The 20,134-nt window shown below is 34.2% G+C and overlaps 2 protein-coding genes across 7 annotated transcripts in view; one reads left to right on the top strand and one right to left on the bottom strand.

Moving 5' to 3' along the window:
• The window catches only part of MACROD2 (mono-ADP ribosylhydrolase 2), a 1,752,897-nt gene that overhangs the window by 1,492,671 nt on the left and 240,092 nt on the right, over positions 1–20,134 (bottom strand). The window lies entirely within an intron of this gene.
• On the top strand, positions 690–14,306 carry FLRT3 (fibronectin leucine rich transmembrane protein 3). 4 transcript variants are annotated; one of them, XM_016125003.2, is made up of 4 exons: positions 690–898; positions 9,056–9,253; positions 9,615–9,801; positions 10,761–14,306. In XM_016125003.2, exon 4 carries the CDS (start codon positions 10,804–10,806, stop codon positions 12,751–12,753), a length of 1,950 nt encoding a protein of 649 aa, XP_015980489.1. In that variant the 5' UTR covers positions 690–898; positions 9,056–9,253; positions 9,615–9,801; positions 10,761–10,803; the 3' UTR covers positions 12,754–14,306. The 4 variants fall into 4 exon arrangements, with proteins under 4 accessions (XP_015980489.1, XP_015980490.1, XP_015980487.1 ...); XM_016125004.2 differs by lacking the exon at positions 9,615–9,801; XM_016125001.2 differs by having other exon boundaries at positions 9,056–9,801.

Below are 20,134 nucleotides of genomic sequence, written 5' to 3'. Positions count from 1 at the left end.
AGGGGAGATCACCTAAATATGAAAAATGCAATATCTACTGGGCTCTAAAGAAGATGGACGAAAAGTTAAAGTATGTAAAAATATTTTTTATTTCCTAAAAAATATATAGAATGAGAACAATAACTTACTCATTACTCTCAGGAAAAGGATCTGGTTACTTAATTATTTTACCTTTTGACATCCTTGTTCTCATTCCCTTAAATAAATCAGTTATTTATCTGAACCTATTTTCTATTCATTTGTCAAATAAATATTCACAGTTGGGATGACTAGCTTTCATAATTATAACGTTATTGTAATTGGTCAATAATAATGTTTTATTTAATGTTTTAATACGGATGGCTTAAAAATAAAAAGAACCTGTGCTTTTTTATCGTAATCTTACAACTATCCTTCGAACATGTTTGTGTTTTTTAGAAACTTGCTACCACGACCTTGTTGTAGTAAACTTTAGAAAATGTTGAGATTCCAAAAGGCTGCCTACAAACCAAATGGCATGCTAGCTTTGGCAGACGGAGAGCCTCATTTTGGCTTCTTTCACTCCCTCTAGCGTTTGCAAAGCTCATCTGCCTGATTATCCAGTTACCTCACTGAATAAGAGCTCGGCTAAGTCCTGCCCATCTATGACATCACCCCCTTCTTCAACCACTGCGAGGTGAAGCTTTAACTTCAGACTTGGAGGTGGGCTGTGTGCAGTAAACTGGAATGCGCTCCCTCACTCACTCCTCAGTGTAGGAGTGATCCGAAGCAGGACAAGCTCAGGCTGCAGCTGCCGTCGGCTTTGTGTGGACTGGACCTGGAGCTTGGGAGAGGGGGAGGGTTATTACTCCAGTTCACCGTCTGTGGAATTACAGCTATAGCAGCAGTATACATGGGATTGCTTTTTCTCGTCTTCCTGGTAAGTGTTTCCCATGTTTTTCCCTATGTTGTCCCAGAAAGTTTGCTTGGTTTTACTCTCTAGAAAGAAACGAGTTGGTACCATGAGACATCCAAATACAAACGTTTGCTCTGTCACCGGTACGAGCAATATATGTGCGTGCCAGCCAACAAGGAAAAATCTGACTATATAGCCAAATGCAAGAAGTTTCTTAAAACCTCTTTCATTAAAAAAAAAAAAAGTAAATGGTTATTTTGTTTTGTGTAGGTTGCTATTAAACAGAGCCTTACGGAAAACATTAAGTTGGAAAGTTAAATATTAAAGACTAAAAGGCATATTTTTTCACAGAGAGGAAAGCGAAAGGTCTTGCTAACTTGGTGTGTACTGTATGTGTGGTATGATCACCAATTTCTGTTTTTACAACTGTGAAAGAAAATCAATAATCCCTCAGCCCATGAGTACGCAGTACATGAGAAGCATACATCTTGCTCACAGCTAGCAGAGCTACTCCTGGAGACTTGTGTGCCTCTGTAAGGATTAACAGCTACACCTAGATTTGAAAGCTTGTACTGCTATCCTACCAGAGCTGCTTCAAGCATTTCAGGCTTGCAAATCTCAACTAGTGAATTTAACTCAGAGGAGGGGGAGACTCTTCCAAACCGTATCCCATCTCCTGTAAAACGCCAAAATCCATTGCTTCGGCAAATGTAGTGTGTGACTCGCATATTGATTGGCAAAGTCTACTCAGAAAAGCTAACAAAGCTGAGCCTGGAAGCTATGCCTGATGTATGCAGTGAGTTCCCCGTGGCAGGGGTGAAGGAAATGAGTAGAGCTCTCATCAAGTGGGATAGGTAGAGTATCCATTTGCTTCCAATTTATAATATAGGAAAAGCTTATACTGAAATAAATACTTTTAAACAATAAAGTTTTCAAAAAATAGTTAAATGTATCTTCTGAAAAAAAAAATTCAGTGAATTGGGTCTGCAACAAAATGGTTGCATTAAGGGAAAGAGTGCAACAGGCCTATATTTTCTCAACATTGGGGAGGGGGATTTTTAATTAATTAATTATTTAAAATTAAAAAGAAAAGGAAAGCCTTGATATTTGCCAATTATGAAACCAAATTCTCTAATGGTTTTAATAATTAGCTACTTTGAATTTTCTTAAACCTACTGGCTCTAAAATGCACATACCTGTTATTTCATTAGCAGAAAATAATATGAATAAAGCCACTAGAAAAGTGCTGCAGCTATAGCAATGCCTTTCTTTTACCACTAATTGCATAAGAATATACTGACCAGCATAAACATAAAGAATGAATTTGTCTGTTTTCAGATAAGACCACTAATGCTTGCCCCAAAGTGACAGATGATTGATACTAGTCTCTTTTGAAATGAGTAAAGAAATTAATCCTTTAAAAGTACTACAAAATACTAATATTACCATTACTACCAATATTATTAATAATATGCTAGGCTTTACTCTATAAGAATATTAAATCAAAGATATGCCACTTGGTTTGCAAATACATGTGTGTACACGACATATAAACATGTACATACACAAACACATACATATTCTTATTATCCTGAACTAAAAAACAAGATTACAAAGAAACAAGATTGCATGTATTTGAGTAGAAAAATCACATCTAATTTTTTTAAATAGCGTGCTGCCAAAACAAATCAAGTGAAAGGATCGACAAAGACATTTTTGAGTGAATAAACAAAATAATTTCATAAATATTGTGTTTCTGTATAATACTAACCATCAGTTATTAATCGGGCTTTTCATTTCTCTGTTTGTCCCCCTACCACCTTTTAAATCACTAATGGTTAGGTTCACAATGTCCAATTAAATACTTCCTAACATTAGCATTTGTGAAATACTTAATTGGACAGCAAATAAAGTTTTTATTTAAAAAAAAAAGAGAAAAACAGAAAATTTGTCATAACCGAAAGTGGCAGCAAAATACAAGGTATGTTCCTTTTGCTTTCAAATGTTAATTAAGGAGCCACCAATTCTATCAAAACTTTTTCAGAGCTAAATGAAGCAGTGTGAAATAAATTTGGTTGAAATCTTGTGGCTGTCAGACTTTGTTAGTAAGCTATTAATTATCTTTATCCCAGTTTCTTCTCTAGATTATATTGCCCAATCAAATAGAAACTCCAATTACATTCAGCATCTCCTGCCTAGGGACACAAGACCCTAATGAACACTCAGTGTCTCTAGATGAAAAATACAATTATCAGCTTTAAACATGCAAGTGCACTGTGGAGAATTGTCTGCGCTTTACTTGGCCATAAAACCTAAGGTTGCCTCCTCTTTCTGGATTATTTTGAATAATTTTAAATCCTAGAAGAATCAATAGAAGAGAACTTGCCTTGTATTAATATTGTATTAATGCTTCTTTCTTTTTTTTTTAATTTTTGATATGTCAATGTTCATACAGATATTAAATTAAATCTGGTCATTTAAAAAATTGGTTTAAAACTGCCATTTCAGTGAAGCCTAACTTTCCCCCATTTTTAAAGGTGGGTGGGCTACATAACAAAGACTGTGATTAATGGCAAAATCTAAAACTAACTTAAAAATTCTGAATAAACCCCCTCCTAAATATTATTTTATTCACCCAATTTATTTTAATGGCATTATAAATAATTATTGAAAGTCAAATGAAGACTACCATAAATGAAGTCAACAAGGGAAATAAGATTCAGTACATTTTCAAAGGCTGTAATTTCTTCCCTCCATTTCCCCTCTTTCCCCTTTCCCTCCTCACTTCCCACCGCCGCCCCCTCCTCCCCCCACCTTTTGCCCCAGAGGCCTTCACTGTTCTTCTCAACGGGAGGCTTTGTTGTAATTAAACCAGAGAAAAACTGGCCGGCAGCAGCCCACATCTGACTTGTGGTTTCTGAAAGCAGTGTTCTGGTAGAGTGTACCACCCCCCAGTGGGCAAAAACTCTACAGTAAATCTCTCAGCAATATTAATTCTCAAAACTACATTTTTCTCTTCAGAACATAAAAAGGGCTGTTTCTCAACTTCTAATATTCTACCATTTCAAGAACTTATACATCAACAAACCACTTTCCAAGAAAGAGATGGTTTGTAAATGTCTTATGGAAAAACTCTTCTTTCTCTTAAGAAATATACATTTCAGAAAGCACTTTCCAGTTTCAGTATGCAGATCAACAACATTAAACAGTAAAACATTACACGAAAAAAGTTTTGAAAACCATGTTTATATTGCACAGAAAAGGTTTCACGATTTTGATTTACTGACAAGAACTCCAGAGAAAACCGATTTTAAGTAAAAAGGAATGAAACATAATTTAAGCATTTGCTAAATTTGCATTCATTTTGCATATGCATAATCTCCTTCCTACCCCCAAATCAAGTATCAGGAATGTATAAAAAGCTCTTAAGTATTAGTCTGTTTAAATGAGAGAAGGGAGAAATTGCTCTCACTTGATGAGACAATGACAGCTTTTGTTCTTCATTTCACTTTTCTTGTGCACAAGTTACCGTGGCAACTTTGAAAAGAAAACCCACAGACCACATTTGGTTAAAGTGTGCCACTGGACTGTGGATTGATCAGTTTAGGCCTTGGTGATTTGTTTCGTCTTCATTTGTTTTAAATCAATAATATGATTCTCTAACATGAGAAAACAGGGTGTTTTATGATCTTGGAGGTTCTCACCAACCACCACAGTGCTTGGTACATAGTAGACAAATATTTGTTGTACTAGTGTAAGAAAATTTGAATATTAGAAATATTAAGCACATCAACCAAATTGTGTTCACAACACTGAAAAAAGAATTTCAGGTTTGAAATGAGAAAATACTTCTGGTTTAACAGAAAAAGTAAGCACAGGTTTAACTGTAGTTGCTTAAAAGTTAACGCGAACTTAAAGCATGTACCCTACCCCAACCTCTCTACTGCTCACCTTCACCACTCTCTAAATTAATGTCTTATTCAGTCTTACAAGTCTTGGTTCTCTAATTTATTTAGTCTGGTTTTAATATCATAAAAGGAAGCAGCATTCACTATGATGAAAAGATAACATCCCAGTTTGCCTTTTTGTGTTAAGGATGCTCCATTTAACTTTACAAGCCAAAATAAATGAAGCAGAATTTGATTAATTTATCACAAACCTATTAGGGAAAAGAACCAGTAACAAAAGGAGAAAGTAAAAATCCTTTGCTTTGGAACTTTTATCCTCTATTTTGCGTAAATAAAACAAGAACTTCTTCAACCTAGAAAATAGTCTGGATAAAACTAAGTATGAAGAAACACACTTGCTTCTCTGCCTCTCAGCAAATCCTTTAGACTTCATGACTCTCAAGAGGAGAGTTAGAAGTCCTTCTGCTTGCCTAGCATTAAACAAAAGAATTGGAACTTTCCTGAAATCTGATGATCGTGGAAAATTTAACTACCAGACAGGCTGCTTAGAAAGCATTTTGCTGTCACTATCAACTAACGTGATATACTCCAGTTTTTCAGTTTAACCGTATATGTAGTTTATTTGAATTACCATGTTATTACAAAGACTTAGCATTCACAGATTGATAATTTTGTTGTGCGTTTTTAGCAGCAATTTAAGCCTTTGTAAATAAATTCCTTTCTTAATACTCTAGATTATGATTGCATAAATTCTAATTTACCTAGAAATATTCACAGACTTGGATAAATTTGATTAAGCATGGGTTTTTTTCATTCTTATACTTCTACTCAAAATAATAATGCAATTAAATTAATTTGGATTGAAAGTTCTACATGTCATTCTACTCTTATATCTAATATTTTTAAAAATTCTCAGCATTAAAAAATGATGTCAGGCAAATCATTAAAAAGAAACTGAAATCTGGTTTAAGATTTTTAATAAATGAGCGATGATTTCAAATCAAAGTAAATTTAAATCAAAATTAGCAAATAAAGGAATTAGGAAGTTAGCAATATCAATATATAATGTAATCTTAATCTAAGTGTGATCAAAACGTGAGAAATATCTTTTCATCTCAAACATTCCCACCTCCAAAATATTATAGTGGCAGAAAAGGAATCATATAAACATATAAATGGGCTCAAGTTCTTGATTTTATTTAAATACAAGTCTTCTATTCAGACACAATTTCTTGAATTATATTAATTTTCTTAACATATCTAAAAATGCTAGCATCCTTATTTATTTACATACTTTTTTAGGTGTATCATGAAAATAAATTTAAGGCTTTTCACAGACTTGATGATTACATTGTAAATGCTTTAAAAAAAAAAAAAAACTCCACAATCTTTATTTATAAAAAGAGAATAGAAAAGATCCATATTAAAAGATCCCAGTGAAGTGATTATGTTTTTCTTACTTTTTCTACAGTTTTAAATGCAATATACTGAAGTAATGATTTAATTTAAAACAATTTAAAAACATTCTTTTAAGTAGCCAGGGCTCCATTTATGTTTCCCCCCAGGTTACCCTATTAACACGATTTTTCTAAAAAATCAATTTCTTTTTGTTCAGAAGTAATGGCCTCTTTCAAGGCTACACATAAATAAAGGCTCTGAAGTTGATGTTGTGGAAACCTGGCCACACTGTCCATGCCAGTGGGGGTCATTTTTCTTTTCATCATTTACATTCAACTACATGTCTCTATGTACGTAAATATGTAGAACCAGCTCAGAAAGAGGGAAGTCTAAGCTGGGGGCAAGATTGCTTATTTTAGATGGAGAGATCATTACAGCCTTTAATATGCAAAACAACAACAAAAACAAAACAAAACAAAACCTTGATTAGCCTGTAGTTTCAAATATAAAAGGGAAGAAGATATAATTTATAAAACATAGTCAAAGAGGAATTGAACTGTTTTGAGCTTAAGTAAAAGGAGTAGGGTCTGGTGAGGGAATCTTCACGTCTAAAAGAGTATCCTTTCCACAGAAAACTGTTTTAATGTTTTTGCCTTTCATTTTAATGAAGTTTTGGGGAAACTGGCATTTTCCAAGAATTTAATGAGATTTAAGGCTTTCTATTAATCCCACATTATTACCACTATGGTATTAATGGCAATGTGAGTTTGCACAGCAAATGGAACAGAGAAAGCAGTTTCACATCTGTGAAACAGGAAAAATAAACAAATTAATCTTCCTTCCTTTCACACCAATTTAGAATATTTTTCCTTTCTCTTGGTTAAAATTATAAAATCAATATATATCCTTAGAGTTTGATTTTGATCAAATATTTATAGTTCAGATACAAGCTTTATCTCTGGCTATCATAATGGTCATCACTTGGATACAATCTAGACACAGTCAAGAACTTTCAATCCCTATTCATCAGGTTCATCTTCTCAACTTAGAGTATGTCCTGGAATATGAGAAATGCCTCATTACTGCTGACATTTTCAGTAGGTTCTCACTTGTGATTTGTATAGTGTTTTTTAATTAGTTTCTAATGCAATTCAACAAAAGCATTTGTTTTCTAAGCTCAAATTAACCCACTTATTTTAGAAAGTAAATAATTTTCAAGCTTAGAAAACATTTACAGCAGATGCTTTTTAAAGTAACTTTTAAATTATAATTTCAACAGCTTAGTTTTCCATTTTCATCTACTGAGAAAGCAACAGTTTTCAAGAAAATGTACTATTAAAAGTCAACAATAATGAGCGAAGCCCTAAAGGCGTCACAGTAAAACCTCACATTAAACAATAAATCATTTAAATTTTCCTCTGTGGGCACTTTGCGATATCCACTTGAGACTACTTTAGCTAACTACTAACTGCTATTTTTGATTCAAGTTGCCTAAATAATAAATTAAATGTATCTGTAAATTTTTAAGTTTCCTTTTGTTAATGCAGTCTGTCTATGATAGCATTGGTATCTGGGGGCAAGCTAAAAGAAATTAAATTTTCAAAAAGAACCAGAAACACAAATTTTTGCCTTGTTTAACATTCACTTTCAGTAGTGTTTGAATTCTGGAACAGATGCTATCCTTGTTGGATACTAGGTAATTACTGGGAGAGAAGCAAATTGCTTCTGCTTTAGTTCTAATTTCAGCATCGAATATTTCCATGATACTCTAATGTTCCCAGAATGTACAAAAAGCCCCTGAGCAGGTAACCCTGGATAACAGATACTGATCCTACCCATCTCCCCACATCCACCAAAAAATATCTTCATGTATATTAGATAATGGACAAAGCAGTCATCATTAAATCGCTGGTCTCTTTGGTCAAGCCTTAAATCATGTTTCAGAAATGAAAAATACACTTATTGGAAAATGGCATGTTTATGTTTGAACCTAGAGAGAAATGCCTTGCCAAGTTTTGATATGTTTCCCGAATGGTTATTACAAGGAGATAGATTGAAATATCTTCCTTTCCATTTCAAATACAGACTTCTCAAATTCAGTTTGCTAGAAGAAAACTATAAGTATAGTCTCCTGAAAAACTAATGACTTTTGGCTAAGAACACCTGAGTAACTAGAGTTTTAAGGTCATCAACTATTCCTCAGGAAATACTTATAAGAAGGAAGGTGATGGTGGTCGCATTCACATTTGGAAAAATTGAGGCCTGCAGGAAGAATTAAAGAGGGCACTGAACTAATACAAATAAAAGCTTCTAAAGAAAACACTTCTCAACCCTTTAAATTGTAGATTGAATAACTGTAAAATCATATTCAGAAATGTCTAATAAGTTACCATGAAATTTCTGTCACAATCCTTATTATGTATTTTCTCACCTCTCTGACATGTATTTTTCTTCTTTTCATACACTTTATCTTTTTATATCTCAGATGTAAAAGTGAACTTTTAAAGATTGGCCTGACCTGAATTCAAAAGCCATGGAAGGGGCTTACTGCTTCTTGAATGAAGCTTTGCTTCTGTGTTCAATTCAAAGTGACACTAATAATCAGTTAACAGTAGAAATTATCTGTTTGGTGACAATCTCAACTTCAGCTTCTACTTCATATAGCAAAATGAGAAGTAAAAAACAAAGAGTTTATCTTCTCTCTCTCTCTCTCTCTCTCTCTCTTTTCTTTTTCTTTTTTCTTTTTTTAAACCAACTACTGTAATGAAAGATGTGTTGCTTAAAGAAGAAAGAATTGAACGTAAATTTCTAGGAAATTTCTCTGGTATGTTACAGTTCATTATTAGAAGTTCATTAAAACCTTTTACTTTCACAGGAAATGCTCAGACCCAGTATATTTTAAGGAAGATATATAAAGGAAATCTAGTACGCTTCCTTTTTTCCACGAAGAATATTTGAATTAAGTTTTCTTTACCTCTTAAAAAAGAATACCTGTTTTTGCATAACGTGACTGCACCAGATATTCTAAGAAAGCAGCAAGAAGCAAAAGCTGGAAATAGCTATTTCACAGCAGGTAATCATACTTCAGGATGTAGCTACTGTAAAAGTTTATACTTGGATAATCCTGGATAGGAATAAAGGTAGGGGGTAACTGCCTGAAAAACCTATTATTATATAGGCATTAGCATCATGAATAGCTTTCTTCATGAGGATCTGAAGTTACTATCTCTGACCACATTGCACAGAAGAGCCAATAAGAATTTCAAAGAAAGCAATTTTCACTAAGGGAATTAAGCTACACAAAAGAAACCTTCACACAGAAACTCTATCAGAAAGAAAAAAAAATAGGAAGCCATGTGTTCTACATAGTAACAGGAAGCTGAATTGTTTCTGGTCCCCAATTTAATGAGCTTACCCACCATGCTGAACCACAGCTGGAATTTCATTGACAACTGCGAGCCCGATCTGGAGGTGTGTGCGGCATAAGATTACTTGAATAAACAGTGAAGAACATTTCCAAGGACTAAACAAGAGTTTATAAGTCCCAGCCCCTCACCAGGAAAATAATATATGTGCATTGGATTTTCACTCACGCAAAATTTACTCACATCGTTCAATAAGGTAGGAAAAATATTAAAGTCTTTTATTTTCATGCCTGAAATTATGAAGGCTAATTAATACCTAAAGGTGCAGAAGAAATTATATTACACAACAGATCAGTATAAACCTATGAGTCCTCAGGCATGGGGAAAGTTGAATCATAATCTAGATTAGAACTTGAAGAAAGATAAATATATCGTGAAAACATTATAGTATTGAATATAATGAAACATATGCATGAAGCCATTAAACCATGTAGTATGAAACATAACAAAATGAGAATAAAAGCAAGAACTAATTTAACGTGAAATGGAATTTTCCACCTGGATTAGGTAGATGTGTTAGCTATGTAATTCTTTTCTTCCTTAAAGTTGATGGGAGAAGGTTTCTTATGATGTATTTGCTAGAAATACCTATTAACAATGTTTAATAATAACAATAATAATAATAATAATAAATAACATCAATAATCAAAAAAAAAGAAAAAACAATTAGCTTTGCCTCAGGATTTCAAGAGGTGTGTAACTATTCCTGAAAAGTGAGAGAATATTTTACTATATTTGACTATACCCATATAGTCAACTTAATAAAAGATAGACTAAATTTTGGTTTTTAAGAATAACATTATTACCTTTAAATTTAGCATTGTTTCCTTATGTCACTTCATTATGAATATTGGTCAGTGACTGACTACAAAATTGATATCAAGTGGTATAAAAATGTTTTCGAATATTCGATAACAATTAAATTTAACATTTCAAAATTAAATGTATTTGGGACATGATTCTTAATACCAGAAACATTTAAAGTAAAGAGATTATATGATTGTGTTCATTATTAGCTAGTAAAAAACCATAAGCATGCACAAAAATTAAGTATGAAAGTAATTATAGATGGTTTAATTTCTATGCCTATTTAGAATACTATCTTAAGTATGCTGGTCTGATTGCTTTCTCTTTTCTTAACTCATTCTATTTTAGGGCTCTGAAGCTACCTTGTGTAAAGACATCAATACTGCTGACCATGATCAGCCCAGCCTGGAGCATCTTCCTCATTGGGACTAAAATTGGGCTTTTCCTTCAGATGGCACCTCTTCCAGTTATGGCTAAATCCTGTCCATCTGTGTGCCGCTGTGATGCAGGTTTCATTTACTGTAATGATCGCTTTCTGACATCCATTCCAACAGGAATACCAGAGGATGCTACAATTCTCTACCTTCAGAACAACCAAATAAATAATGCTGGGATTCCTTCAGATTTGAAAAACTTGCTGAAAGTAGAAAGAATATACCTATACCGTAACAGTTTAGATGAATTTCCTACCAACCTACCAAAGTACGTAAAAGAATTACATTTGCAAGAAAATAACATAAGGACTATCACTTATGATTCACTTTCAAAAATTCCCTATCTAGAAGAATTGCATTTAGACGATAACTCCGTCTCTGCTGTTAGCATTGAAGAAGGGGCATTCCGAGACAGCAACTATCTCCGACTGCTTTTCCTGTCTCGTAATCACCTTAGCACAATCCCCTGGGGTTTGCCCAGGACTATAGAAGAACTACGTTTGGATGATAATCGCATATCCACTATTTCATCACCTTCTCTTCAAGGTCTCACTAGTCTGAAACGCCTGGTTTTGGATGGAAACCTGTTGAATAACCATGGTTTAGGTGATAAAGTTTTTTTCAACCTAGTCAACTTAACAGAACTGTCACTGGTACGGAATTCCCTGACCGCTGCACCAGTAAACCTTCCAGGTACAAACCTGAGGAAGCTTTATCTTCAAGACAACCACATTAATCGGGTGCCTCCAAATGCTTTTTCTTATCTAAGGCAGCTGTATCGACTCGATATGTCCAATAACAACCTAAGTAATTTACCTCAGGGTATCTTTGATGATTTGGACAACATAACTCAACTGATTCTTCGCAACAATCCCTGGTATTGTGGGTGCAAGATGAAATGGGTACGTGACTGGTTACAGTCACTACCTGTGAAGGTCAATGTGCGTGGACTCATGTGCCAAGCCCCAGAAAAAGTTCGGGGGATGGCTATCAAGGACCTCAATGCAGAACTGTTTGATTGTAAGGACAGTGAAATCGTAAGCACCATTCAGATAACTACTGCAATAGCCAACACAGTGTATCCTGTTCAAGGGCAGTGGCCAGCTCCAGTCACCAAACAACCTGACATTAAGAACCCCAAGCTCGCTAGGGATCAGCAAACCACCGGGAGTCCAGCAAGAAAAACAGTTATAATTACTGTGAAATCTGTCACCTCTGACACAATTCATATCTCTTGGAAACTTATCCTACCTATGACTGCTTTAAGACTCAGCTGGCTCAAACTGGGCCATAGCCCAGCATTTGGATCTATAACAGAAACAATTGTAACAGGGGAACGCAGTGAATACTTGGTCACAGCCCTGGAGCCTGATTCGCCCTATCGAGTCTGCATGGTTCCCATGGAAACCAGTAACCTCTACCTGTTTGATGAAACTCCTGTTTGTATTGAGACTGAAACTGCACCCCTTCGAATGTACAACCCTACAACCACCCTTAATCGAGAGCAAGAGAAAGAACCTTACAAAAACCCCAATTTACCATTGGCTGCCATCATTGGTGGGGCGGTGGCCCTCGTGACCATTGGCCTTCTTGCTTTAGTGTGTTGGTATGTTCATAGGAACGGATCACTCTTCTCAAGGAACTGTGCATACAGCAAAGGAAGGCGAAGAAAGGATGACTATGCGGAAGCTGGAACTAAGAAGGACAACTCCATCCTGGAAATCAGGGAGACTTCTTTTCAGATGTTACCAATAAGCAATGAACCAATCTCAAAGGAGGAATTTGTAATACACACCATATTTCCTCCTAATGGGATGAATCTGTACAAAAACAATCACAGTGAAAGCAGTAGTAACCGAAGCTATAGAGACAGTGGTATTCCAGATTCGGACCACTCGCACTCATGATGCCGGAGGGCTGGCAGCAGACTGTGTTTCGGTTTTTTTAAACTTATAGAAGGTGATAGGAGGAACCCTGTTCTACTGCAAAACACTGGAAAAAGAGACTGAAAAAAGCAATGTACTGTACATTTGCCATATAATTTATATTTAAGAACTTTTTATTAAAAGTTTCAAATTTCAGGTTACTGCTGCGATTGATGTAGTAGAGATGCCTGAACACAATTCTATATTTTAGTATTTTTTAGTAATTTGTACTGTATTTTCCTTGCAAATATTGAAGTTATAAACCATTTACTTTGTGTTCTACTGAGTAAGATGACTTGTTGACTGTGAAAGTGAATTTTCTTGCTGTGTTGAACAATCAGGACTGCATTCACATGAGATCCTTGTAGTATAAGCACAGGCCATTTTTCACTTTGGTATTAATAAAATGTAAAATAAAAAAAACCAGCTGAATGAGAAAAATTAAATTTCAAAAAATATTTATGAAATAATGTTCCAATTATTAAATTTGTATTATCCCAGTGGTATTAAATATATCAAATTATGTGAAGTAATGGGCAATATCAAACTTGCTGCATATCTCCATTTTTACTCTTAAAAAATTAAATATCTTTAAGAAAGTAGGCATATCTTCTGAACTGAATACATCAGCTGGCATTAAAGGAGTGTGAAGTCTATTAAAGCCATTGTTAACAGAGCTTTGAGAATAAAAGACTTCACAGAAACAATAAAGTAAGCATGTTTTCAATTTAGGGGGAAATCTGTACTTAGAAAAACATAAAAACTTAGCCTTGAATAGCATAATGAACACAAATACCAGAATCGCATTTGGGTTTTGCCTATACCATCCTGATTTTTGAAAAGTGAACCTTAAAGACATAATTCTTGAGGTTTTTTTTTTTATCATAAAGGTGTCAAAAAACCTTATATGTATTATTAAAAAGGTAGTGCAACCATGAGACTTTCCCCTCAACAACGCAGAGAAAGTAGTACTTTAAATAAGTGAGAATTTAAAAGAAAAATAAATACTAGAAATCAAATTTAGATCTGGTTTATATGAAATGTTTTAACGTTGTACATAAATCTTCAATTTATTTTCACAATGATCAAGATTACTGCCCATTACTGTCACAGTTTTCCACATAATACATAATAAACGTGTAATGTAACATTTCTTTCTAGCTTCCTATTGAATTGTGAGCTATTATTTGTTTAAAAACCACATCACTTTTCTGTTGCCATAATTTTTTTTTCCAACAAAAAACCAAAGTGCATTGTACGCCCTTTGGCCAGTCTTGTATGTGCCTTGATCCAACGCTACATGTATTCAGCTTTTAAAATTTGACAAATTTTTCATACTTCCTTAAATATGAAAAATTATTGTCTTATTGCTGAATAAAACAAAAAAAAAGTACAAAATAATCGTGCTTGCTTTTTCGGGATTATGTTACTGTCACAAAAGTAGCTAATTGCCCAGCACATTAGTCCTAAGCACCCCATGTATTTTTCTAGGCATAAAAATAAACATTGGCTACAAATAAAAGAATAGCAATATACTGATCTTGTCTATCATTTTACTTCACAAAGAGTTCAGTGTTTAATGCATTAAATAATTTCCTAACAGTCTTTGGATATACTCTTATTTTATTTATTCATTGGATTGATGGAAAACTTCAGAAGTGGTTTTGTGACCTTTTGGTCTTTTGTCTACTGCAGCCAAGACTGATACTTTTTGTCTTTGAGACTCTAATATTTTTTAAAATGGATTTTTTTTGTACTGTGATTTTGTTTCAGAGGATTTGAAATCTCAGATCTACCACTTACAAGGTATATACTTAGAAGCAAACCACTTATTCTTCTTAGCTTAGTTTCTTTATCTATAAAATGGGGCTATTACTATCACCCACCTCACAGGGTTGTTGTGAGGATTAAATGAGACAATGTACATGAAAATTATATGATGTCCAACCAAATTTAAGTTAACTACTATTCAAGAAAAGTTAGCCATGTGTTTCCAGAGGTTTGCTAGATATTGCTGCTTCTGCTGTATTAACAAATATCCCTGATTGCCTATGAAATCTCATTCATTACTCATTGCCATCTTCAAATGTTTCTCAATACTTTATCTTTTGACTTCTGTTATGAAGGTTAGCTGTTTTCTAGGAATAACTTAGCTAAGATAAATATGATTAACATCAATATAGAAAATATTTTCTGAAGGAAATTTGATTTTGCTTCCTGAGGTTTTGAGTAGTTCATCTACAGTTCTGCCAAAATCAGGGAAAGGGCTGAATGGTTTCATAAAGTCCCTACAAACCTGTGAATCCAAAGACCAAGAGATTATTCTATTTTCCAGTTAGTGTATATTTTCATGACCATAGACAATGTTGTGTGTGTTCTAATACATGTATTTAAATTATTTTACCTGTAAATCAGACACATGTTTTAAACCAGCAGATAGAGACAACACTGAATAAATGCTTATTCCTTACCTAGGCTTGCTATGAAATCCAAACACTTTGCCGAAAAAAAAAAAAATACATATCCTTTCAATAAAACAACAAACCACAGATCATCTTAAAGGCACTAAGTTAATTACAGATACATTTGCATATATCCCAAACTAAATGTTCACCATTTTTATTGATCGGGTACTAACAGAGAAAATTGTAGGGGGAAAAAAAATCCAATCCTGAATATAAAGCTTATAGATTTAACAAGAATACACTGGGGGAGCTAAAAGAAAAAGAGGGGGTGGGGCGAATCACTCCCTTGTTGAACATTTAACAAAATCAAAAACTGTTTTTGGATGCAACCAGTTGTAACTGCATTAAATCACTGTACTTATGCTCTCATTCCCTATTAAAAACAACACTATGCTATGTCTTTCAGCAAGTCTGATTCATTAAAAGTATTCTCCTGTGCCCAAGAAACTAGTAAAAAATTACTTTACTAACTACAGTTTCTGAGTAAAGCACATTTTATAGCTATATGCCAACATGACAGTTTTCACGAAGAATCCAAAGAGACCTACATGCTTTAAAACACCTGAAGTGTGGGTGTTAAAGGAACCAAACCACCACTAAATTTACTTTAATATTAGCTCATCTGCTGTTGAAAACAGTAGTGGCATTTAAAATTCTAATTGCTTTCCCTTATTTAGCATGATTAGCAAATCTTAATTTAGCACAGTCTTGGAATTAAAGCTACTGTATTTTATGCTTTTAGACTTTGATTAAATTGACCAAAAATAACTCATTTATCAATCACTTAAGAACTAGAGTTCCCTACAAATAATCTCAACAGACATGACCTTTACTGAGTGTCTTCTATATCATAAATAGCAGAAGTCTGCCTTCAAGAAGTGCGCTGTCTCCAGATTGCAAGGCATAACCACATAATGTAATGAAAGTTGACTGCAATTGCAGTATAGAAAAATAATTACATCGGTTTGGATGAATCAAGGAAGACTTCATGAAAGAGGTAAAATTAGGGCTGGTTATTGAAGGATATGAAGGTATTTAAAGAGAAAGCAAGAAAAGTAAATAGGAGTCATGGGGGAGAAAATGGTGAACAAAGCGATGGAGATAGGAAAATAGGGGCAATGTTTTTTAATGCTGGCTATACCCCTCCCCTCCACTAGTTTCATCAAATAGTGATCACTTAAGGAGGCTTTTATTAAGGTAACCAGCCCTCAATATAGACCTACTAAATTTAAATCTTCTAGGTTAAGACTGGGCATTTAATTTTTTTTAACCCCAGAGGTGATTCTGATGAGGTTGGCCTTTCCCCAAACATTTACTGAGTAAGATAAAGGACCTGAGATATAGGACCCATGAAGGCAGTAAGGCTGGAAAAGTTTTTTGTTATTGCTGTTGTTAGTTTTTGCTTTTGTTTTTATGTTAGGCTTTGTAATGTGTTGAATTCCAAGATGAGAAGTCTGCAAGATATTCTTTGGCAGGTGTGTAAACAATCAATGCACTCTACGAACATTTGTAAACATAAGGAATATTGCACGATGAACAAATGAGGAGAATATGGAAGTAAGAGGACAAGTTAAAGGCTTGGAAGAGGAAATAATGCACTGAACAGTGGATTTTTTTAAAGGTGTAATTCAACAGATACAGGAAAGGTAGAATTCCTAGGAATTGGAAACTGAGGAAAAATAAAAAATGAAGCTGATGACTTTCAGCCAGGTAGCATGTTGGTGAGGTAATAATGATGGAAAATACTAGAAAAGCAAATTTCAGAGTATTTTGTACATATTTGGTTTGAACAGTTGATCATATGAACAATATAGCTTTATACTGGCTAATTATTAAGAGTGCCCTCTTTAATCTTCCATAGTGACCCAGTGTAGATGATAAATTATAATTGCCTTAGGTTAAAGTATTTTTATGTTATCCCTCTGGAATGTCTATCAGGAAGTTGGAAATGAGAGTTTGGGGACATGTCCTCAGCATCAAGAAAGGGAATCCATGTCTAACAGGTTACTATTAAAGTGTAGAGGATGGACGAGATCACAAACAAAAAATGAGTGGAGAGAGAACAGGAACACCTGCCCTTTGTAGGGACAGAAGAAGGAAAAGGAATCCAAAATAAAATACTATTGAAATCAAAGAACTGGAAGCAATTAGAAGAAGGCCAAAAAAGAGGTCGAACACTTAGATAGAAAGAGGCACAAAACAGAAAGGAGAGCAGAGGAGGGCATTGCACTTAGGACTCTAACAAATAATCAGAGTTAAAAAGGATGTTGGTCATGAGAGGTCACGAAACTTATTTAAATAGTACAAACATTATGAACAGATAAAAAGAACTAGAATAACTACATTAAACTCTATTCTTTGACCATTGCAGCAGAATTAAATCCAAATTTATCTCAAAATACACACTGAAGAAGTATTTCTACCCTCCCCCAGAAACTTTTCTCAGGTTTTCCCACAAGTATCATAGGATTGCAGGAGAAAGGGTAAGCAAATCACATTATGGACCCTTCCCACTTTCTACCCCCCATCTCAATTTTATACTATTTGGGTGAAATGAGATTAGAAATAAACTTTAGGGCTGCCTTGAAAGTTTTTTGTTGTTTTTTTTTTTTTCTTTTTTAAGAGGCTTCAAAAGGAAGCATGCAACCACAGGAGTGTGGAAGTTGGGGATAATGGGATTTTACAGATTGATTGTGTGCACATATAAAAGCAGTGCTTCTTTTTCAATGCCAGCTGGCTGGAGAGGAGAGGGGGGCAGTCTAGGAAATTACTACCCAAAGTAATTACCCATCTGAATGTACAGCATGGCTCTGATAATTGTGACATTACAAAGCTGAGGCTAGTTCATACCAACATTCCATTAAAAAGGCATAGAATTATGGCTGGAATTCCACATTTAAATTTCCTAGATATGAGGGCCAATGTTAATAATTTAAAAAAAAAATAGTAAAGACTAGGTAAATAAAAGTCTAACAAAATTCTCTTTTAAAAATATGTTCTATAAACATTAGCAATGCTTACACATACATGGACTTACTAAGTGCCTGGTGATCATGATACTGCTGCTGCTGCTCCAGCCACTACCATTAGTTGAGGACTTTGTCAAGAACAGTGCTAAATGCTATATATTTTAATCTCTCTTAATTCACATGATAACTTTACAGATAGGAGTTATTAACTGTATTTTTCAGATGAGAAAATTAAGACTTTGAAAGGCCATAGAGATACTTAATTCATTTAACATTAACAATTATTTACTGAGTACCTACCTACTCAATAACTGTGCTTGGGGCTGGGTCTACAGCAGTGTACCAAAAAGAAATGGAGGTTATAGTTGGAGGCAGGAATTCAGATAATTCAGCTATTGACCAAAAGCTAAATGAATATAAATTGAAAAGTTGTTACAGGTGTCATAGAAGGGAAAAATATAGTGCTATGAATGAGTCTAACAGGAGAACCTTTTTAGACTGGGTGGTAAGGGAAAGACTAAGACCTGTGGGATAAAGAGTCAGCCATGTGAAGAGTGAGGTAGATAGTGTTCTGAGCACAGGAAACAAGAAGTGTTGAAGTTTCAAGGAAGAAATCAGCTTAGTGAGTTTAAGAATTGAAAAATGTCAGGGGGCTCAAGCTCAATAAGCAAGACAGAGCTGAGATCAGTGAGGCGGGGCTGGATCAGACCATGCAGGGTCTTGTAGGCCAAGGTCAAGGTAAGGAGTCGACTTCATTCTAATACAAGAAAAGCAAATGAGTGGGGGTGTCCGGGGAGGAAGAGAAAGAAGAGAACGATGTGTGGGAATCAGACTATTGTAATAAGGTCTGTAGTCACTGTATGAAGAACAAATAGTAATAAGGAATAGGATGGTGGCGGTGAGAAGAAAAAGGGGGAAAGATGCCAGGTATATTTAGGAGTTATAATGGTATCCTTAAAGTTAAATAGTTAGTAAGTAGTTAACAAAGTATTCTGTCTGCTACTGAAGCCTGAGCTCTTAACCACTCACTTTAAATAGTGAGCAGAAATGTTTTTTCAATAACTTTAAAAAGAAATTTAAGTCTAAGAAAAAGAACATTATTTTCTTTTCCTGAAATAACAACTAGAAGACATTTTTAAGATTAAATCTCAAAACATTTTAATGGGCAAATGTGAATTTTTCTACCAAAGCTTACAGACCTCTGCCCCATGATGCTAAATAATGACTTCTGGTCAATATTTAATAGTTGTAAACTACCCTAAGGATAAACTTTTGTCTTTTTTACAGCTTTCAGTAGATTTAAACTCAGAGTTTACAGACAAATCTTAATGTTTGAGTTCACTACAACACCTTTTCATGATCCCTTTGTGTCTTCTAAGAGCCAGATGGTAAATGCCAGATCTCTGAAGCTGTTCTCCAGGCTCAGTGCTGAATTTGAGACATATAATCCAGTACAAAGGTAAAGAAATGCCAAGATTATTTAACGTTTTTCAATAATTATTTAATTATATTTTAAATATCATCTTTGAATTACTGAAATGCTTTATTTGGAGTATACTTACCAGCCATATGTAGATACAGACAGATGTTAGAGATCTACATTTATTACATGCTTACACCCAATATGTCACAGAATCCTAGAGCTAGCTAAAGGAGATTTCATGAATTCTGGTGATGTGTACTAACAATTAAACAATTCCTTCATTGTTTTAAAACAATACAAAATTTGAAAAAAAGTTTGTAGTTGAACTATAACTAGTCTACAGTTTTTTAAAAAATCTATAATGGAAAAAACATGCTGCTAGTCTATTAATCAAAATATAGCTCTGACTACAGAGCTATGCAAGGCTTATAGCACTCACCACACAGGAGTTAAATGTTACATTTATTACTGTTATTATCTAATAAATAAAATATTTTACTTATAAA

The sequence above is a fragment of the Rousettus aegyptiacus genome, unplaced genomic scaffold (assembly GCF_014176215.1).
Source record: "Rousettus aegyptiacus isolate mRouAeg1 unplaced genomic scaffold, mRouAeg1.p scaffold_m13_p_12, whole genome shotgun sequence".
Taxonomy (NCBI): Eukaryota; Metazoa; Chordata; class Mammalia; order Chiroptera; family Pteropodidae; genus Rousettus; species Rousettus aegyptiacus.
Note: the sequence above shows the minus strand (reverse complement) of the source record. Positions and strands in the feature narration are given on the sequence as shown.